This window comes from Pipistrellus hanaki (genome assembly GCF_964339955.1).
Source record: "Pipistrellus hanaki genome assembly, chromosome: 3".
Classification (NCBI taxonomy): Eukaryota; Metazoa; Chordata; class Mammalia; order Chiroptera; family Vespertilionidae; genus Pipistrellus; species Pipistrellus hanaki.
In genome coordinates, this window is record NC_140505.1 from 74,947,541 (window position 1) to 74,971,379 (window position 23,839).

General features: G+C 36.2%; 1 protein-coding gene across 2 annotated transcripts in view; it reads right to left on the reverse strand.

Moving 5' to 3' along the window:
* The window catches only part of EPSTI1 (epithelial stromal interaction 1), a 106,506-nt gene that overhangs the window by 2,334 nt on the left and 80,333 nt on the right, over positions 1-23,839 (reverse strand). Inside the window, exons 9-11 of one of the 2 annotated variants that reach the window (XM_084876571.1) lie at positions 8,827-8,900; positions 3,835-3,934; positions 409-561 (exon numbers count right to left, since the gene is read on the reverse strand). In XM_084876571.1, coding sequence (XP_084732697.1) covers positions 487-561; positions 3,835-3,934; positions 8,827-8,900 — 249 coding nt within the window. In that variant the 3' untranslated portion in view covers positions 409-486. Of the gene's footprint in view, positions 1-408; positions 562-3,834; positions 3,935-8,826; positions 8,901-23,839 lie in introns of those variants that run through there. The other variant, XM_084876572.1, reaches the window with a different exon arrangement.

Below are 23,839 nucleotides of genomic sequence, written 5' to 3' on the forward strand. Positions count from 1 at the left end.
TTTTTTCAATCTTTAGTATGATATAAAAATATTGTTGATATATTGTTGATATATTTTATGATAGATTTTTGGTGACTTTTGGGTTAAAACTTTTTTTTCAATTCCTAGTTTTCTTCTAGAAGTTTTTATCACAAATAAGTATTGAAATTTATCAAATGCTTTCTCCATAACTATTGAGGTGATTATATGATGTTTTTTTTTTCTAATTTATGAGGTGAATTCTTGTTGTTTATTTTTATATTGTTTAGTTGCTTATTTATGATAAGCTAAGTTTGTATTTTTTAATAAATTCAATTGATAAGGGTATATTATACCTCTTTAAAATTTCACTATTGAACCCATCAAAATTTTTGAGATTTTTTTAAATCCATTTTTATAAGTGATACTATTCTATCATTTTTTTTTTCTGTATAGTCTTTGCCAGAATTTGATTGAAAGTTATGCTTACCTGCTTAATTATTTTAGGAAATATTTCCTCCTTTTCACTTATCTGAAAAATCTTTCCAGACATTTGAAATCATCTGTTCCTAGAATGTTTAGTAGAACTTTGCTGTAATGTGCCTATTATATGGGAAGACAGTAACAAATTAACCTACATAGTGTTTGCATAATTTTGAATTTGCACCAACAATGTGTGGAACAACAATATATTGTCAATCTTTCATTTGGGGAGAGGGGGGTTGCCAAATAATAGATGAAAAACAGTATTATGCTTTATTTCTTAATTTGTATTCCTTTATTATGATAAGTTCACTGAGTGCTTTAATTTCAAAGATTATGTTTTTTATTCCTAAAAGTTTGTTCTTTTTTTCAAATCTGCTTGGTTGGCATTGTCTCTTGTTTTGGCTCATTGTTTTAAATCCAACATTTATTTTATCAAATGTTTAACACATAAATTTTTTAAATATAATTTAGTATATCACATCATTTAGTTTGAAATCTTTGTTATTTGGTTGACACTAAATCACAGCCACCTGTTTCCTTGTGCATGTGGTAAGTTCTAGTCACTGTTTTATGCTCTGATGGTACATGGAACCTAAATTACCACAGGGAGAGAGTAAGAGTAAATATCCAGCAAAACATATAAATTAATGATGTTGGAAAATTATGTTAGAAATTACAGAATGCTATGGGGGAAAAGGGTGTGAAGACACAGGTGGCAGCACTAAATAAATGAATAAGAAATCCTCACTGAGGTGGAATTCAAGAAAATACTTGAAGGAGAACAATTAATATGGATATTTTGGAGAAGAGTGGAGAGGTAACAGCCAGAGTGAAGGCCATAAGGTGAGAGTGCCAGTTCCTCACCTTTTCAAAGGACAGCAAGAAGGAAGCATGGCTAGGAAGAATGAGGGAGGGCAGCGTAGGAGAGTGCCAGAGGGTAAAGTGGAGTCTAGATCGTGTAGCACCTGGTAGGTTCCTGTAAGGACTTCGGTTTTTATTCAAAGTGACTTGGAGAGTCTTGGGGTGCATTGGAGGGCTTTGAGCATAAAAGTGATGGGATCTGATCTGTTTCAAAGGGATTATTCTCATATAGAGAGCAGACTCTAGGTGGGGAAGTGTGGAAGCAAAGAAACCACTGAGAGACTATTTCAAGAATCTAGATGAGCAAGGATAGAGGTTGAATTAGAACAACAGTGGTGAAAGTGATGAGAAGCTGTTGGGTTGGATATATTTTGAAGGAAGATTCAAGAATATTTCCTGCTATATCATCTGGGGGGTGGCGATGTGAGAGATGGGTTGCACCATTAAGCAAACAGGAAAAAGTGCAGATAGAACATTAAGGTAAAGGGATTAAATGTTAAGTTTTAGATAAGTTAAGGTTAAAATATAGATTAGATATGCAAGTAGAGATGTTGGGTAGATAAATGGACATGCAAGACTAGAGTTTAAAGAAAGAGGTGTAGGCTGGAAATTAAAATTTGGGAGTAATAAGCATGTAATATATGTAATTATATGAGAATAAATGAGGCCACCAAGATATAAATAAACATAAAGTTTAGAAGGTGGTCCAAAGTAGATCCCTGAGGCACTCCAATGTTGAGAGGACAAAAAAATGCAGGGAATTCAGCAAAGGAGAATAAAAGACTTGGCTGATGAAATAGGCAGAAACCCAGGAGAGTATAGGGTCCCAGAAGCCAAGTAAAGAAAATTTCAAAGAGGAGGAAGTGGTTCATTATGAAGAATGATGCTGACAGGTCAAAAAATAAAGTTTGAGAAATAAACATTGAATTTTGCAAGGTGGACATTGTTAATGACCATGACAAGAGCATTTTTGTTGGACTGGTAAAGTCTGATTAGAGTGGGTATAAGAGAAGTTGGAGGAGAGAAATTAGAGACAGCAAGAATAGATGCAAACCCTTCCTTGTGGGCTGGCACTCTGCCATCGAGCCATACTGACCAGGGTGTGTTCCTAGCTTTTTAATCGGTGAGGAACTTAAGCAAAGGTTCATAGCTCACTTACAGAAGGCCTACTAATAGTCATTGGTAAGCCCAATGCTTATTCTCTTAGCAGCAGCCCATGCAGTTTTAATTTACTTTCCCATCATCTTCCCCCCAATCTCAGGTATTTTTTAGGTTCTTTCTAAATTTGGGGAATGGTTGAGTAGAAGAGAAAATGTGCAGCAAGTTTCTAAGTCCTATGCAAAATCTGAGTTTCAATCATGTTTCATAACATAAATTCCATATACATGGATAATGTCTTAAACTCAGTGCCCCATTTTCCACATGACTACTACTCACATATTTGTAGAAGTCAATAATGTGTAAGTTGCAACACATGATGTTTGATTCTTTTCTCCCATATTGCCTCTTTTCTGAACGCTACAGTGATACACATGAGCATACATTGTGGTAAATAGACATGTCCACTATGCATGCTCTGCAAATTTGCCTGACTTCAGTTCTCTTCACTATATATACATTTGTGAAATCTATCTATCTATTTTAGCTACTAGATGCTTTTTAAGAAAACATGTTGTAACATTCCTAACAGCTTATCTTTTTAAAAAATGATCCTTTGTCCTTCAGGTATTCATTAAAGAGGGATCTTCTCTAGAGTTCCCAAGTTAGTAAGCTCTTGATTATTTTGCTGTATTTTACCAGTTTAAAGATTTCTATCTGTTCCTTTTTAAAAAAAAATAAACATATATGTACCTGGGCTTTGATTAAATTGTAATTGTAAAGCCTAGTGTAGTTAGTTTTGGTTCTATTCACATTGTAAACCCCATAAACATATGCATTCCAGCATTCCAAAGTCCTGGTGCTGGTTCAATAATATATGGTGCACACAAAACACATTAAATAAATATTACAAGTGACAAGGTTTTTGTCACAGAAATCTATAAGGACATTTCATTTTCAAAAAGTGCCTTTTGCTGTAGGATTTTTTAAAACATCATTTTAGAGTGAAAAATTAAATATTTCTTTGATATGCTAGTTTCACTGAAAAAAAAAGTATATTACTAGAGAATGCTTCCTCCTGTTTGTTTAACCATATTTCAGTTAAAATCTTCCTGAGACAAAAAGTTCATTTGTTTGTGTTGTGGGTCTGGGCCATGGGTGATAAAAAGCCTTAAGTCCAGGCAATCACAGTGAGAACAAGGCAGGTGTCATTTTTTATTGTGATTGGCCAGAGCTGAAAGTCGGGACTTTCTCCCTCTCTCAGAGGCTATTGTGGAATTTACAGCAATCACCCTGGCTGACTGCCCATCACACAGCCGAACAGCGCACAAAAAATATCTGGGGAGAAGGCCACAGCATATTTTTAAAATTCTCATTGTTTTTATCCTTCAAATTTGAAAGATATTTTAAAAGAGAAAACAAAAAACTCACCCAGCTGTTACCACCATTCATATTCCAATAGCCTCCAAAGTGCTCCAGGCCACCTGGTTGACTTCTGTCTTGGAGCTGGTCCAGAAAAGCATTATTTACCCTTTAAAACAATGAAAAATGTGTGTAAGTGAAAAGCCTGCTGCAGGGGTGAGAGATTTTTGAGAGCTTATTGTGCTGTATGACTGCCTATGGGGATTGCTTCCTCCCTTCAGCTTAGAAGAAATCTACAGAAACTTCTTTTCACATTAACCACATGCCATGCTGTTAACAGCCCTTTGCTGGACCTGGTACCCATTGTGGCTCAGGCCAGAGGGACACAGTTCTTTGTTTATTTTGTTTTTCTTTAAAAAAATGCAGTGAGTTAGGGACACAGTTCTTAACTTCAGTTTTACTGTTCCACCTTCTACCGGTTCATCAAGATCTTTCTTGAGACAGAAAAGATAGAACTCACAAAAACTAACACTCTATGAAGATAATTCAAAAATAGCTCTGTGACACTGTTGTTGCAAGACAGACATCCCTCGCATATGCCTTTACCCAATTGTCAGTGTTGCTAACGTAAATCTCACAAGTGATAAACAGAAGAGAAACGGGACAAGTGTATGGGAAAGGGGGGACCTGAACTTTCAAAAGAGGGAATGGGTACATCTTTCACTGATGTTCAGACATATTTGCAGCAACCAATTCCAGAAATTAAATTTAACACATAGGAGGTAAAATCATGAAGAAAGGCAAGAAAGTGATTATCATCAAGGTCAGAATATAAGTTAACTGTAGGATAATAGTTACATTCTATTTCTGGAGCTGGTTACCTGGTTGTTCACTTTCTAAGTAATCATTCTAAGTATTTGTTTCATGGACTTGGATATTCCTGCTCTACTAAAAAATTTAATTGACAATTTTTTTAATTAAAAAAAGTAAATTAAAGGCAACAGCCTACTCTGAGTTGCCTTGGTATGGATGAGTTGAATTAGGGAGGTGATGGCTGGAGAAATATTGTGACAGGTACCCTATGATGTCAGCAAGTTACTGAGGAATAGTGTCATTAAGACTATAAGCTTCTTGTTAGTAACACAATGCCTGGTGCACAGCAGCTACTCAGTATACATTTATGGGAGGAAAGGCAGATTGGCCCATCACATTAACCTCCTTTTCAGTCAAGAAGATTAGGAGAATGTGGACATGGTGGGTGGCTGTAAGTCTATGACTGTGGGAGGTTTAGAAACTTTGAGGATGGTGATTGATAGGGGCAAAGTCAGAGGCTGGGCTTTTAGGGTGGATTGGGGAGGGTTACTTGTCTGTGCCTGCTCAGGGCTAGCTAAAATACCAACTGCATGTTGACCCAATTGGATCCCTGGATTATTGAGTTGCTTTTTTTTCTCAACAAATTCAAGTCCCACCAAGCATTGGTTACGTCTTAGTTATTAGAAAAGTGTTTTCCTTTTATCATAATATCTACCCAAGTGACACATTCTGAAAAGCCTGGCTCACTATAGAGCTCAAGTTCAGTAGTAAATCACCTTTACAGGACCTCTCACTGATCTGGAGACACGCATATTAAGGAAATGACTGGTTTGGCTCAGTGGATAGAGCGTTGGCCTGGGGACTGAAAGGGCCCAGGTTTGATTCTGGTCAAGAGCATGTACAGTGGTTGCGGGCACATTCCCAGTAGGGGGTGTGTAAGAGGCAGCTGATCGACGATTCTCTCTCATCGATGTTTCTAACTTTCTATACCTCTCTCTTCCTCTCTGTAAAAAAATCAATAAAATATATTCAATTAAAAAAAAAAAGGAAATGAAAGCTTCCCCTGCTCCCCTTTAAACAGCACAACCCATGGTATTCTGGCCTGCTCAGGCGCCTAGGATTGTTTTTATCCAATCTTTTTGCCAGTAACAACAATGGCTTTCCCCCAACATCCCCATCCTACCCCATATCCAAACCACTATAAGTACTGTTGGCTCTACCCACTAAACACATCCTGAGTTCACCCATTTCTTTCCATGACCACCATTCTAGTCCAAACCACTATCCTCTCTCATCTTGCTTCTGCTTCTACTCCTGCCCTCTGTGATCCATTCTCCATATAACTAACCAGCTTACTAAATCATAAAAGGGATCATGCCTTCCTTTTGCTTAAAACCCTTCTATTGTATGACTTTCCATTAGTCTTAGAATAAAATCACTGGCTTACAAAATCGTGTATCTTCTGGCTCCTGCCTATGTCTTCTACCCTATTTTATATTATTCTCTTCTAGTCATTGGGGACTCAAAAAGTCCAAGTGCATTCCCCCTTTAGGACCTTGCCTATGTTCCTATGCCTGAATATGGGACATCCATATGTTTTGTCTCCACATGACTAGCTCTTGTCCTGTGCTGTCATCTCTCTTTTGAGGAATTATCACCTCCAATTTCTCTATCAACATCACACTGTGGTGTGGTCCTCCTGGTATGCATCACTGTGTAAAGTAATCTTACTATTAAATTGTTGACTTCTATTTCTTTCCTCCAGGTTGTAATTTCCATGCAGTCAGGTACCCCTGCCTTGCTTAGTCTATTCCCAGTGCTGAGAACAAAGTTTTCATATGCTCTAATATGTAAAAGGCAAATGAATCAATTATCCATGTGCATGGTCCTCATCTATGCCTGCTTCTGTGGCTGCAGCTGTATCGTGAAACCACCCATGGTGGTGAAGGCAGGCTGCAAAACTGCTCACTGTCCACTGCTCTCAATTCGCTCAAGCACTGTGCAGATTGATGCTTGTCATCCATGCAAAATGATGCAATTGAGCACCAGTTACTAGGACAGCAGAGGGGGTCAACCAGAGATCATGGGCGGTAAAGATACTATTTTTCTCAATTTTTTTTTGAGAATTCAAATAGGGGGGGAAAGTACCAGTATATATTTTTGTTTACTAATATTAGAAAGAACATACATTTTATCGCTCTCAAACTCATGCTCAAGATTTTCTTCTCAGGGTTAATTTAGATAAAAAATGTTATTCAAGGTTGGTTCAAGTTTTAATAAATCAATTCAGTTCATTCCAGTTTTCAGCTTACGGTCCAGTGCCTTTCAAGTCCTTGACCTCCATGGTCTTCATCTTTTCTCTCTGGAGTTTAAACTTCCCTCTCTTCCTCAAAAAGTTACACCAAGTCAGATGCAGGTAGGTGCACTTAAGCTCAATCATGACAGGATTCATTGAAAGCCTGTGAGGAATCCCACAAGCTTTCCATTATAAAATTCAGGCCTGAGATTTGGCTTTCTGAACTTGTAACCAATAGAAAGTACATTGTCTGTTTTACTCTAATAGAATGAATGCCCATGGAGAAAAGCCAATATGGCCCCTCCACACAGATCATGCAACTTGTGTTGCTGTCCGCAGCAGGAATGAGCACAGCTATTTTATTCATGAAGACATTACCGAATGAGTATTTTCATATGATAACATGGAAAAGCTCACTATAAACTCCAAAAGACAAAATTAATTACAAACTATTTTCAAAAACTGATTCAGAATATTTTTAAAATGTGGGTAAAGACTCAATCAGTTATTTCAAAACTGATTATTAAGTTTATAATTCAGAGATATTTCTTCATGGATTAAATTTGGATCCACACTTAACTAGAATCAATTAAAAGAGAAAATAAGGTGTAGGAAATGAATACTCCCCCCACATTCCCCAATATTTAAGTAGTCAGCGGTATGGAACTAAACCTAAAGAATGAGGATTAAGGTTCCTATAACAATAAATAAATAAATAAATAAATATTAAAAAATAATAATCCTTTTCACCTCTAATCAAATAACTTGCATTTTTATTGAATGCCTATTGAAAAGTAATTTCTTAGCAACAGCATTTATTAACATGACATACTGCAATCTTTAAGATGCTTAAACCCAATTAATCTTCAAAAAATAAAAAAAATAAAAATTGTTAATTATATTAACAACTGGTGTTATATAATATCAGGTTTTTAAATAGAAAGACGTTTAAGGAGAAAATGAGATAAATCTATAAAAGACTAAACTAATTTGTGGCCTATTTTATAAAAATAAGGAGCAGTAATGGTGTCCACTTACCCAACAAAATAGTCTAACCAGTGTATTAGAGCTTTAATGTCTTATAAGCAGAGGAGAACACATGGATTCACATTTGACATTTTAAAATTACATTGACTGTACGATAGAGGTAGCATAATCCAGTCAAAAGGATGGGAACACCATACACAGTTAGTGGCTACCGTATTGGGAGCTTCTATTAACACCTTTTAAGCCTCATTTACAAAGTGGAACTGCCACAGTTAAAAATACGCCTTAGTGGTAGGGGGAATTTAAACATGTAAAAGAAGCCACTAAGTTTCAAAATAAAAATTTGCTCCTTTAAATCATGAGAGCCTTTGCATTAAGTTATTCTCCTAAAACACGTAAGCTCAATAAACTCCAATAACCCAAGTGCCCCTCAGGGAAATCCTAACACAATAATACAGAGATGGTGATTTTAACAGTCCCAACACCAACATATTTTACTGGGTAGTGAAAAGGTAATACCTACACTATCAAAAAGTCCTTAAGGATCCTATTTTAAGTTTTTTCCTAATATGTTAGTCAATATAAAACAAATTTATGGCAGTTTTTGTCTGAGCTTTTGTATTCAAGATGGGTATTTCAACATCAATACTACAAATGGCCATGCATCATCTCAAAGGATAAAGATGCTTTCTTGCATGGCGAGCAAATGAAATATAATCTAAATAAACATATAGCTTGAGAGCACAATTCAGCTTTCTGGTGTAAATGTATTTCACCTATCCAGAAAAAAAAATGGGTATGGTATGTGTACATGCACAAATGTACAGCAGTTGTCATCCTCACATAAAAGTTAACATGCATTTCAAAACTGCATTCAATATTACTACAGTGCTTGCCTAAAACATTGCAAGCAATTTATAGGTAATGTTTTTAACCAAGGATGCTTCGTTATTAGCCATTTATACCTCCTGTGCTCATCCTGCTGGTTTCTGATTCTTTCTTCCTCCTGTTGATGTTGCTTAAATTCCAGAAATTCACTCTAGGAACAAGAAAAGTTTTAAAATATGGTTTTCAATTCACTTGGTTACACAGAAGACAGACAAATCAATTACATGTTTAACCTTAGCAGATGCAGTATTTCATTTTTGAAACTTTTATTTAAGTACCATTTCCATGTGAAAGTATTTTCTTATATGACTAGGTATGCTTTAATCAAACAATAGCTCTCCAAGTGTAAAATAGTGAGATTAAAAAGCCAAATGTGCATGTTCAAGATATTAGATCAAGATATTACAACACACACAGAGGGAATCATAATGTAAGTCAAACTTGCCTGTCTTAAAAAGTAAAAGAAATCAAATTTGTTCCTTAAATAATGCCACACAATACTATTTATTGGCCATTTCTCTAGCATCTATTTCCCAGCAAATCCAAAGGAATTTACAAATAAATATTGGACTCAATTTTATAGTGCAATTCCATTAGTAAAATGTTTTCATCTTAGAGAATAGTCTCTGAACCTATCATTGACAAGTTACTTTTAACATTAGCAGAACTTTGAACTTTCTGGAAGAGATACTGTGCTTTGAAAAGGAGATCACCTTACTACAACTTAATCTCTAGCTTCTGACATTCTGATCATCCTCTTAAAAGAGATGACAACTTCCAAACTCAGTTACTATGTTTACAGTATTAATCCAAAGAACTGGGTACCAGGGTTTCTGTAATACTCAACTACCTACCTTGAGGTAGACTGAGTTTTAACCTAATTTCAAATAAAAAAGTGAAGGGGAGGGTTACCAAGCTCTTGTCCTAAGTTAGTGCCTGCGCCAGGAAGACTGTCTGGTACAGAAAATACTGCCACATTTTGATAAACATACAGCAACACGTATTTTTTAACCTCCAAAATTCCTTGATGAAAAATATAAAATAAATTCAAAGTGTAAGTTGACATTTTTAAAACTTTATTCAAAGATCTTCCAATGTTCTATAGTTCCCAAATAAAAAATAAAAAAACGGTTTTCTTTTAAAAAAAAAAAATATATATATATATATATATTTTATTGATTTTTTACAGAGAGGAAGGGAGAGGGGTAGAGAGCTAGAAACATTGATGAGGGAGAATCATCAATCAGCTGCCTCTTGCACACCCCCTACTGGGGATGTGCCTGCAACCAAGGTACATACCCTTAACTGGAATCGAACCCTGGACCCTTCAGTCCATAGGCCAAAGCACTATCCACTGAGCCAAACCGGTTTTGGCCAAACTGTTTTCTTATATCGTGATATTACAAATACATTACTCATCCATCCTTAAATAGATTATTTAATTCTAATTCCAATATATCACCACCAACAAGGGAAAAATAGAGTTTTCTAAATAATTGAATGATATCACTTAACCATTCCACACACATTCACTAAATACCAAATACCAACTATTGTCCTAGGAAGACTCACTTTTTCACAAACCTTAAAGACTCTTTCATCTTAATTTCTGTCACTATAATATATGTACATAGTTTTAAAAGTCTGCCAGGTTACAGTACTACTTATTAGTCCTACCAAGCTTACACTAAAATAAAAGACACACCAGTTCTCCTCATGGCTCCAGCAATCACTTCAGTACTGTGGATGGTTTCATGTTCAATTACCTCCTTAACCACATGCATATTCTTCTATTCCTTATTTTTCAGTTGTATTATCTTTTGACTTCCTACTATGGCGGAATATTTATGGCTCTATTTCCATCTCCATTCTAACCCCAACTTTCCCTCCCAGTACACCACCATACTCAGTCCTCATCCTTATAACTATCTCTCTCTCTCTCTTTTTTTTTTAACTTTCAGTGTGGTAGGGAGGAGCTCCTCTTTTAGACTTCCAATTCACCCTCCTCTTTCCAATGCAGCCTTCAGAGGTACCAGGTGCCTATACTTCCTGACTTATCTTGGGATTACTTCTTGCAAATGAGTTCTGACTTTTCCTTCTCTCCTTTTCAGCTTCCAAAATTGCTGACATCTTTTCTTTATGGAAGTCTCCTAGACTGTTTGTTCTTATTGGCTTATGCCTTTCTTATCTTCACCAGAGGATATTTATTGACTTGAGGAAGGGGGTGAGAGAGGGAAACATTGATGTGAGAGAAAAACATCTATGGGTTGCACACACCCAACCGGAGATTGAACTAGCAACCTAGGTATGTGCCCTGACTGGGAATTAGGCCCACAACCTTTTTCCCTGTACTGGAAAGATGCTCCAACCAACCCAGCCACATGAGGCTCAGTGCCTCTGTTACTATTTTAAATAGAGGCATAAGAAAGGTCTAAGGAGGTGGCTAAAGACCCTATATAAATCAACAAGGGACAAATAATAGGAAGAAGCAGTTATAGCTCTGGATGGTGTGGCTCAATTGGTTGGAGCATGATCCCAGCCACCAGAAAGTCACAGGTTCAATTCCTGGTCAGGGCACATACCTAGGTTTCAGGTTGTCCCTTGGTTGGCGGTGAGTACCAGAGCCAACCCATCTCTCTTTCTCTCCTTTCCCCTCTAAAATCAATTTAAAAACATTTTAAAGAAGCAGTTCAGCTTGGCCAGTATGTGTCAGTGGTTGATCATCAACCTATGAACCAAGAGGTTAGTGCACATGTCCTAGTTGCTGGCTCAATCCCCAGTAGGAGACATAGGAGGCAGCTAATCAATGATTCTCTCTCTTTTTTCTTTTTTTAAAATACATTTTTATTGATTTTTTAAAATACATTTTTATTGAAAAATACGGGTTTTTTTCTTTAAAAAAACATTTATAAAGGGAGAGGGAGAGAGAGAGAGAGAGAGAGAGAGAGACAGAGAGAGAGAGACAGCGAGAGAGAGAGAGAGAGAGAGAGAGAGAGAGAGAGAAATGTCATTGATGAGAGAGAATTCTTGATTGGCTGCCTCTTGCACTATTGGGGATAGAGCCCACAACATGGGCATATGCCCTTGACCAGAATTAAACCTGGGGCCTTTCAATCTGTAGGCCAATGCTCTATCCATTGAGCCAAATCAGCTAGGGCTCAATGATTTTCTCTTACCATTGATATTTCTCTCTCTCTCCCTATCCCTTCCTCTCTGATAATCAGGAACATTCAAGAACTTTGGGAGAGTATCAAAGAAGGTAATAAAAACTAAATTTAGTTTTTGGAGGACAATATCGCAATAAATTCAACATGTGAAATGTACTCATCCTTTGAAGAAATATTCAAATATGTCTGTATAAAGACCATCACAGTTGTACTACTGAAATAGTAAAAATTCCAGAACAAGTCATAATGCCCAATAATAAGGAACTGGCACAATAATTTAGGCCATCCATACACTGGGATACTATACAAGTTATAATATGGGGAGAGAGGAGGCCTCAATAGAGACATTTCTTACAATATATTAAGTCTAGTAATAATTAATGTCGTTTTCTAATACTTTTTTAAATCGAATTTATTTAAACAATACAACAAAATTTAATCAACAATATAGTTGCCATTGTTTCCTACTACTTGTGCCCAACGCTCAGGAAGCATTTTAATCCCTCTGTTGTAAAATTCTTGTGATTTTGATGCAAAAAATTCGGTCAATGCATTTTTGAGGCATTCTTCATTATTAAATTTTTTTCCAAGAAGAAAGTTTTGCAAAGAACGAAACAAATGGTAATCGGAAGGGGCAATATCAGGAGAATATGCAGGTTGAGGGAGAACTTCCCATTCCAACTGGCGCAGTTTTTCAGCAGTGATTCTTGCAGTATGTGGTCGTGCGTTATCGTGGTGAAGAATTACGCCCTTCCGATTAATCAGCACGGGTTCTTTTTCTCTTAAAGCTTGGGCTAAACTTTCCAATTGGGCACTATACACCGCACTTGTAATGGTTTGGTTAGATGGTAAAAGTTCATAATGAAGAATTCCTTTAAAATTCCACCAAACACACAACATCACTTTTTTCGCATGCAAGTCAGGTTTTGGCGTGGGCTGCGGAGCCTCATTTTTGTCCAACCATTGAGGCCGCCTTTTCAAATTAACATACAGCACCTATTCTTCATCTCCGGTAACAATTTGCTCTAAAAACAGCAAACGGTTTTGACGAGAGAGGAGCGAACTGCAAATTGTGACTCTTTGATTACGGTTGTTGTCGGTCAACTCATGAGGAACCCATTTTCCAAACTTTTGGACTTTGCCAAGTGCACGCAATTGATTGGGAATTGTTTTTTGTGAACAATTTAAAGTTGTCGCAAGCTCTTGTTGGGTAATTTGAGGATTTTGCACCAAAAGAGCTTGAAGAGCTTCTTGAACAAAATTGGACACAGGGCCTCGACCACTCTTGTCATCTAACGAAAAATTTCCCTCGCGAAATTTCTCAAACCAATGCTGGCATTTTCTGGTGCTAACTGCATCTTGACCAAGAGCACTACAGATGTTTTTTGCAGCCTCACTTGCTTTTCTTCCTAATTGGAACTCGTAAAGCATGCAGTGCCGAATATGCTCTTCATCCGCCATCATCTTAGCCCTAGTTTTGCAACAAAAACCAAACCAAACACAAACTTTTTCAAGCAAAACTTGTTAATTGCACTTCACACGTTCTGTAGATACCACGTGTTTGAAGGTTATGTCAATACAAGTCAACGCCAAGCAAGATTTTAAACGAATGTTTAAAAACGACATTAAGTATTACTAGACCCGATATTAAATGATAACAGATAGATTCAGTGTAGCTTTCTTGGGGTTGCTTGATGTAAAACAGATAGGATACACATAAATCCATTTCAAGTTTAATATTGGTGTGCATAATATTTAAAACATTTTTATGTGAAAGCACACCTAACATTAACTGGAATTACCACTAAGGAGAGAAACATAGCGGGTATATGGGCACAGAAGGAAGTTTAAAGGACATATATCATTTTATCTCTTGAAACCTCGAATATAGTACTTCCTCATACCATCAAACCAAGGTTTATCTGTGTGGGACACCATTTCTGTTTTTTTTATGCTCTCCTTTGTTTAAAACCTAATAGGATTGTTTTTAATAATTGAAGATGTAAAGGAGCAAAGCACTGCATTATGATGCTAAGAACTGTCAGGGAGGAAAAAAGAGGATGGGAGAGAGAAGCATGCAGCACCCTCTGACAGAGGCAAAGGGCAGGACTAGGAAAACACCCAGGACAGCAGAGACATGGGGGTGGGGAACTGATGAGTCCACCTCATGCAAGAACATTGCCCCAGACAGCAGAAGGAGAAGCTGTGGATTAGCTGCATTCAGGATTATTAGTCTACAACTAGTGAAGCATATTTACTAGGGACAAGCTGGCTTTTGTTTGGTACCATGAAGGATAATTTCAACTAATGGATTTGTTCTGTGAATTGCCACTACAGATGCATTCACATGCCTTAGGAGCATATTTCTGGTTCATTTACTGGATTCTCATACCGAACTGCACTACCTGGTTGCACAGATACAAAATAAGTTGTTTCTGTTCCAAGGACTGAGCTTTGGACATTAAGGAAATCAAAATGCTCTGACAGGAGGGACCTGACACTCAGCATCTGAGACACTGTCAAGTCCTTTCACATTCTACACACACTTGTTAAACACCAGTCATTTTTCAGACACCTAGCTTCATGCTAAAGGTACAGATGCAAATAGACACAACACCACCTGAAGGAAATCACAGTTTAGTGAGGGAGACTGACCCAGAAACAACCACAATACAAGACAGAAAGAAATGCATTGCTGAACACAATTTCAAGCAATGTGACATAGGAATATGAAGGAAGTAAACAAGAGAAACGAGGAGCAGATGTTTCTGGGTGTTGTTTGATATTTTAAGTGTGCCCCTGAAGACTTCCAGAAGAAAGAGAGCCTTCTTACTGCTCTACACAACTCCCTACCTTCAGAAAGGGTGCCACTCAAAGAGAGTACTGGAAATGCCAAACACAGAACTTCCTGTAAACATTGGCCAGTAGTATATGGTAAATGAGGACAACACTGCAAATGTTGCCAGTGTGTGCCCCAAGAGGGCTGCCCTCACCAGAGGAAAGGCGGCAGTGTAGGGGAGCTGTAGCTGGGTACCAAGAGTCAGTGCTGGGCCCCAGCTGACAGCAAGAAGTAAAGGAGTTACCGTTTCCTGCTATAAGTTGTAGGAATCGCTTCTGTGTTCCCATGTGGCCAAAAGGTTAAATATACAACCGACAGGTGTGTGCAGGGCTGGACGCCTGAGAAACCAGATGAGGCTAGAGGGAAAGATGTGCTCCACAGCAAGGCTGTGGTGCAATTACTGAAGACCAGAACAGGGTCATTTTATAATTATGTCTGAATCCCAGTGAGGCGTGTTCTGATATGGTTCAGCTTGATGCTTTATGTGAGCATTAAAGGGTCATCACCCAGGAAGGACACACTTCTCCCAGGAGAGGATGTCCTCTCAACTCAACAAGGGGAAAAGGACAGTGGAGACAGGGAGTTAAAGAACCCCTCCTTTGAATGTTTTTTGTTGTTGTTGTTTTTAGAGGAGAGTTTAGAGGGGAGAGGAGACAGTTTAGAGAAATCTAGGTTCTGCTGCTCCCCACAGTAATGCCTTCGCCCAGAAGGACAAAGGCATCCTTAGCTATGAGAAAAACTAGAAACTACCCCCCAAAATTGAGAAGATCTACCAAATCAAAGGATAAATACTAATGGGTAAAGTAGAGGAATCAAAATTAGCATTTATAATAAACTAGAGGCCCAATACACAACATTCATGCCCTAGTGAAGAGAGGAGTCCCTCAACCTGGCCTGTCTAGGACCCAATGTACTCCTGCTGGCTTAGGACCCAATGTACTCCTGCTGGCTTAGGCTTGTTCCCCCAGTAGGCGAAAGAGGCTGGCTTCTGGCTGAGCAGTGACCCCCTTTGGGAGCGCACTGACCACCAGGGGACAGCTCCTATGTTGAGAGTCTGCCCTCTGGTGATCAGTGTGTGTCATAGCAACCAGTCATTTCACCATTGCATATTAGCCTTTTATTATCCAGGATACATCCCTTTTATTATTGTTAGTTCTGTCTTCTATAATAATAAAAGCATAATATGCTAATTAGACCGGACAGCCAAACAACCTTCCAGACGACAATCTGGACGACCTTCCAGACAAAGCCGGGGCTGTGAGGACCAAGCGCCTTGCATGAATTTCGTGCATCAGGCCTCTAGTTACAATATAAAGGGAAGTAGAGTTCCAGCTACAACAATAATTGAATCACATAGCTCTCTATATAGCACCCAGAAACATCTTCTATTAACTTTCTTTTTTAAAGAAAATTTTTTTCTTATAAAAGTAATTCATCATGGAAAACGTATGAAGTATAGGAATAAAAAAACCAAAAACAATCGCTCATTAAAAACTATCTACCAGGAGATAAGCTCTTTAACATGTCATCATATTTCCTTCATGTTTTAATTTATACACATTGATTATACTTTACTATCACTTCAGATCCTATCTACAGAGCTACCATGTGTCAGGCATTAGGAGAAATTCTACACATACTTTCTCTCACACAATCCTAGACGTGATGTCATGAGAAAATAACATCACTATCTGACATACAAATGAAGCTTAGAGCTGAAGTAATTTATACAAGTTCAGTAAGAAGAGGTAGATTTCCAAGCTCCTCCAAAATTTTTATTTTATTTTTTCATTTTAATATAGGTGAGCATATTCCCACGTCATTAAAACATGGCATTAATTGCTCTATAATATTCCAAATGTCATCTTTAAATCCTCTATTGCTTACCAAATGGTTTCAAACTTTCCAGTTACTATTATTTTAAAAATAAACCACCTTGTACATACATTTTGTGTGATCCCTTATTATTTCCTCAGAATACACATATATCTTTAAGATCTAATACTTTTAGGAAATGCTTCAGAATTTGATGTTGTCAAAAAACCCTTCAGTTCATCTCTCACCAGAAGCAGTACAGGGGAGTTTGAAATACTTTAATACTAATCATGTCAGGTCTGTTCACCCCAGCAAACACACCAATTATTATCCATATTGTTCAAAAGCCTCTTGTTTATAATCTCATGATTATTCTCCCAGTTGAAATGTAGAAAGGTTGTTTGTTTGTTTTTTTCAAATGACCACAAATTCCATTGAAATTTTTATTGGATTTGCATTAAAGTCACAAGTTAATTTGGATAGAACTGCAGTAATTACAGCATTAAATTTTACCACTCTGGTAGGATTCATCCATCTTTACTTTATTCATATTGACAGTCATGGATTCCAGGGAACTTCAGGGTTTTGTTTTGTTGTTTTGTTTTGTATTAGGAATTAAGCAAATTTTCACATAGTGGCTTTTTCATGAGACCTTTCTATCCCATTATATTGTCTAATTAATTTTTGCTGATATGTGAGAAAGTTGTTGATTTTTGTATATATGTTTTACAACCAACTCCTGCTTACTTAAGTCCATTTGTTCTAATCACTTTTCAGTTGATTCTCTTGGATTGTGCCAGCAAATGGCTCTCATCCATAGAAAACTATACTTAGTTCCAGAAACTAGAAAAGCTCCTTTTTTTTTTTTTTATCTTATCAGGTTGGCTAAACCATTTCCTCAACTTGTTCCATTTTATAATAAGATTTTTTTTAACTGAAAATAGTTTTTTCATCAAATCATTTGGAGAGTTTGAATTTCCAGAACAATATTGGGTGTGGGGAGGGACTTCAGTTAGTCTTGTGCTGTTCACTGTTCTAGTTTCACCACTGAATCCACTCTTGGTTTTTGGATTGGAAGACAATATGAATGTTAAGGATAGTTGTTTTATATATATATATATATATATATATATATATATATATATATATATATATATATATAATTGATTTTTTTTTTACAGAGAGGAAGAGAGAGTAATAGAGAGTTAGAAACATCAATGAGAGAGAAACATTGATCAGCTGCCTCTTACACACCCCATACTGGGGATGTACCTGCAACCAAGGTACATGTCCTTGACTGGAATTGAACCTGGGACCTTTCAGTCCGCAGGCTGAAACTCTATCCACTGAGCCAAACCGGTTTTGGCCAGGAAAGTTTTTATTTCTAATTAACTAGTGTTTTAAATTGATAGTATAGGTTAATATTTATCAAAACTTTTTTTTATAATAGTCAAATACTTTTTCTCTTATTGCAATGATAAGATATAAAAAATATAGCTAGTGATCTTTGCATTCCTAGAATAAAATTTACTTTATTGTGATAAATTAAGAGAAAAATAGCATTAATTAATTTTTGATGTTAATCTCTATAAGTTTCTCCCTTTATCTGGTTGAGACATCATGAGGATGATAGCTAAATAATATTGATTCTAAATTATTTTATCTTTTCCTCCCCATAAAACAATTTATAAAACATAGGGAAGCCCAGCTAGGTGTAGCTCAACGGTTGAGTATCAACCCAGGAACCGAGAGGTCACCGATTCAATTCCTGGTCAGGGCACATGCCCAGGTTGCGGGTTTGATCCCCAGTGGAGGACTTGCAGGAGGCAGCCGACCCATGATTCTCTCTCATCATTGATGTTTCTATCTCTCTCTCCCTCTCCCTTCCTCTTTGAAATCAATAAAAATATTTTTTTAAAAACATAGGGGAAAAAATATGTTCCTTGTAAATTCCAATGAACTTGACAATGAAATCACCTAAGTTTAGCTTGTTAGGGAAACATAATTCTTAGAAAACTTTAGAAATTATTTACATTTTTATTTGTTTTTATATATTTTAATTATTTGAGTTATTTTAGAGTTTTATATGTTCCTATAAAATAATTTACTTAATTAATATATTCAGCTTGTTAGCATAGTATTATCTATAGTCATATGGACTTAAATATTTTATAAATCTATGGTTTCAATCCCTCATTTCTAATGTTGTGTGTTTGCATTTTTATTAATCTCTTATTCATTAAAATTGCCAGTGACTTGCTCATTTTGTTGACCTTATCAAAAAACAAGCTGTTGGATTTTTATAACAGCTATTTCTTGAAGTTTTGTTATTAATTTCTGTTCTTATCTTAATTACTTCCTTCAGTAACTGTTTATGGTTCCTGTTCTAAATTCTTGGACTGGATATTTAATTCTTTGTTTAGTACTGATTGGATTTAAAATTATGATCTTTCTGAGTATAATGTCTCAAACTACAGCTTTGCATACATTCTTCATAAGGTGTCCTCACAATAATTTGTTATGAATTCTATAATATTTTTAAGTTTTTGGCTTATTTCTATTTTCCAAATGTCTATATAAAATCAGTAACCATGCAAAAAACAGTGACTGGAATCAGCCTATCAGAATGTTTTTTTTTTAACCACTGAAAAAGATAGAAAGGAGACAGATCAAATTGTACCAAGAGACCAATATGTTGGATAAATTGGTGCTGAGTTAGCAGTTCTTCCAAATGAGTTCCAGGAAGCAATACTGATGTGGTTTTTGAGATGATCAGCTGGAGAACTGCATTGAAAGCAGTTTAGCAGTGGGCTTTCTTCCCTCTATACTACAACTGAGATAGCACTGATATGGCCCAGAGGGTGACCAATGAAGGGAGAAGGGGTGTCTGAGCTCAGAGAAATAGGACAATGTCCCAGCAACCTAGTGACAACAGGAAAACAAGAGGCTGCACATCCAGAAGACAAGCTCTGGCATACCTCACTTAGCAGAACGCCCAAAAAACTATTAGACAATAACCAAGAATCCCTAAATATTTGAGAAAGAAAACCATGAGAACATGATCTCATATGTGGAATCCAATGAACAAAATAAACAGATGAACAAAATAGATCCAGAGACAACTAACCACAGAACAGACTGATAAATTTCAGAGGGCAGGGAGGGTGGGGAGAGATTAACTGGTGAACTTATTTTCATATATTCATACCCAAGGGACATAGACAATAGTGTGGTGAAGGCTTGGGAGGGGCAGGTGCAGGGTGGAGGGGGTCAATGGGGAAAAAAACCCAAAGGGGATAATTATAATAATTTCAACAATAAAGATAAGTTAAAACAACAACTACAAAAAAGAAAACCATGGGAGATAAAACATAAGGAAAGGCAAAATAATACTGTTAAAATAGTAAATAGAATATGTAATGTCTGTATAATTATTATGAATAAAGAAATCAGGATGAATATTGCACTTATAATGCAGAACATTGCTATGAAAAAAAGTAAATCAGCAATCATGGTAAATAAACAATTTTGAAACATGTGCCAAATAAGATGAATGAGAACATATGAAATAATTTAGTAAGCAGGATGATCTATCTGGTTTCTCCCAGAATGTAAAGAAAAAAAGAACAAGGAAACAGGAAGTGTAAGAAAAACAATTAAGAGATATAGAGATCAGATCAATAATTTCCAAAATCTATTTGATACCTATCCCAGAAATGGGGGTCAGAGACAATATAGAGGAAGAAACATAATATAAATAAATAAATAAATAAATAAATAAATAAAAACTAGAAATTTTCTGGAACTGGAAACATATATTTTAAGATTAAATAGGTCATACAAGATTAAAAACAAAAACACTGAAATTTCTTATCATGAGGAGGAGAGGAGAGAGAAAATAGCAAAACAAAATAAATAAACTCAAAATGGATAAAGGACTTAACCATAAGATGGGAAACCATAAAAATACTAGAGGAATCCACAGGCAACAAAACCTCAGACATATGCCAAAGCAATTTCTTCACTGATACTGCTCTTAGAGCAATGGAAACTAAAGAAGAAATAAACAAATGGAACTACGTTAAAATAAAAAGTTTCTGCACAGCAAAAGAAACCATCAACAAAACTACAAGAATGCCCACTGCATGGGAGAACATATTTTCCAATGTTATCACCGATTTAATCTTCAACATTTACAGGGAACCCATACAACTTAATAAAAGGAAGATAAGCAACCCAATCAAAAAACGGGCAATGGACCTATTATAAATAGATATTTTTTGAAAGAAGGCATAAGGAAGGCCAAGAGACATATGAAAACATGCTCAAAGTCATTAATTATCTAAGAAATGCAAATCAAAACAGCAATGCAGTATCATCTCACACCTGTCAGAATGGCTATCATTAACAAATCCACATTTTATTACTGTATTATTTTGCATGCAAAAACTGTAAATCTACTTTTGCCCCGTCCTGTATTTTGGATATTAACCCCTTTTCAGAGCTGTTGTTTGCAAATATTTTCTCCCTTTTGGTTGGTTGCCTTTTTGTTTTGTTGGTAGTTTCTTTAGCTGTATAGAACCCTTTTAGTTTGATATAATCCTATTCATTTATTTTTGCCTTTATTTCTCTTGCCTTTAGGGTCAAATTCATAAAATATTCTCTACAACCAAGGTTTATAAGTCTAGTACCTATGTTTTCTTTTATATAATTTACTAGAGGCCTGGTGCACGAAATTTGTGTATGGGCGGGGAATCCCTCAGCCTGGGATGTGCCTAACCAGCAGTTGGACAGACATCCCCTTCACAATCTGGGAAGCTGCATGCACCAGTGACCACACTTTCATACAGGTGAAAGGCATCTTGCTGTTGTATGGGCAGCTACATTTTTTTGCCCAGATTATAAGAAGCAGTACATAACATGATCCTTCTTAGGCAGTAGTTACCATTTTCCCCATCTTATTCATGGAAAAACTGAAGCAGAGAGAAGCTAAGTAATTGGCTTTGTCACACAGTTATAAGTGTCAGAATTGAGGCTGACCACAAAATGTTCAAGCCAGAGTCCATGCATGTCATTGCTGCATTATCCTGTTTTTTTTTTTTCAGTGTAGAGTAGCCTTGCCAGGTTTTAATTTTTAAATCTAAAAGTTTGTTCTCCATATACCAGGTAGGGTCCCTAAGCCTGGATGGTGATCAGGACCGATCTGTGGAGCAACGGGCAGGCAGGATGACTGGGGGGCCCCCGCTGGCACCTGCCTTGGCTGGCAGCCTTGCATCACCCCCTGGACAGCCCCACTTCCTGATCACCTCCCTCTTAGTGGTCAGTGCGCGTCATAGTAACTGGTTGATTTGCATATTAGGGTTTTATTATATAGAATTGTTTCAGGTCTTATAATTAGGTCTTTAATCCATTTTGAGTTAATTTTTGAATATGGAGAATATCTGTTCTTTTTTAAATATATTTTTATTGATTTTTTTATAGAGAGGAAGAGAAAGGAATAGAGAGTTAGAAACATCAATGAGAGAGAATCATCGATCAGCCACCTCTTGTACACCCCCTACTGAGGATGTGCCCGCAATCAAGGTACATTCCCTTGACTGGAATGGAACCTGGGACCTTTCAGTCTACAGGCCGACACTCTATCCACTGAGCCAAACCGGTTTTGGCAGAATATCTGTTCTTAATTGATGCTCCAGTATCCTTCACAAGACTCAGCACATATAATGGAAGTTCAATATATGTTTGTTGATAGAATGAATGAATGAATGAATGAATGGATAGGTGAATGAATACAGAAATAGATTATGCTGAGGTGATTCAATCAAAATAATGCAGTATAAAAAGCCAGGAAAAAAAAAAGCTTTAAAGTGGTATTAGATACTGTTACAGAGTTACAGAGAGTCTGAAAAGTCCACTGAATTGAAAGTTGAGAAGGGATTTTTACCTTTAGAGAATTGTTTTAGTAAGAATACAAATCAGGTTTTTCAGTTAATATAAACCAGAACATAAAGAATTAAGGATGAAGTAGGTAATAAAGATATGATTACAATAATATTCCCTTTGTCTTTACTTTTATTACTTTGGTGGAAATAGAACAGGTGATATATGTGAGGATAGCAGAATCAAGGAAGAGGTTTGTTGGTTTCTTCATTTTAAAATAGCAAGAGTGAGCATATTAGTTACCAAAATACAAGTATTAGTCAATGGAGAAAAATATGTTGAAGGTATAGAGGAAAAGGGGGAATTATAAATACATTTCTAGAAGAGGTAACTTAATCACATATAAACTTAAGAAAGAACCTACTGTCTCCAGAGATTAGAGTAATGGGAAAATGTGAGAGTAAGGGAAATAGAGAATCAAATAAATATGCTGTGACCTCAACTTACCCTAGATAATCTACTTATAAGTTACTCCAGGGCAGGTATTCAATAAATATTTGTTAAATGAATGGGAGGAACAGATAAATGAATAGATGCAATGATATGTGTTTTCTATATCTTCTTACCATAGACATGATTTTTCATAATTTCTTAAGTTAAATCATTGATGTGATAAAGAATGACAGATTGTACCAATCAAGGAATACCTTCAATGAACATTTTTTAACAACAGATTGAATAAAAATATGATGAATACCCTTATGTATTCTACTGTTATTTAAAACCCTAATGATGGAATTATCTATGTGCTAACATTATTCATTTTACTGAAAGCTATAATAAGTAAAGAAACAGTTTATGTCAAAGAAAAATGTATGTTCAGTCAATAACTAGAAAATACATATGTATCAATATTTGTCTAACTCCAGAAGAGAAAACAAGATTAAGAAATAAAAAGCTTAATTTTTACTGTTTAAAATAATTGTTCAACCTGAAAATTAAATCCCAGATCTAATTTTCTAATCTGTTGAGCACTCTCTTTATAAAATGTTCTATTTTTAATGGTTTTCACATTCCAAAAATATACACCAAACTGTATAAAACACTATTTAAAATTCATTAGAAGTTACTTTAAAATAAATCATATGTACACTGTCTTCATAACACTCTTCTCTGTTCCAACTTCAGAACTTGTTACTAAGTTAAAAGATCACAGAAACAGATGAACACTTTTTATCATCTGACAGATATTGAAAATATTAGTTAGTTTTCACTTGCTAACTACTAGAATCTCTATATATAAAAGCCTAAGAGATTGGCCAACTGGCAGCTATTGCGTGCACTGACCAACAGGGGACAGATGCTCAGTGCAGGAGCTGGTGAGCTTCA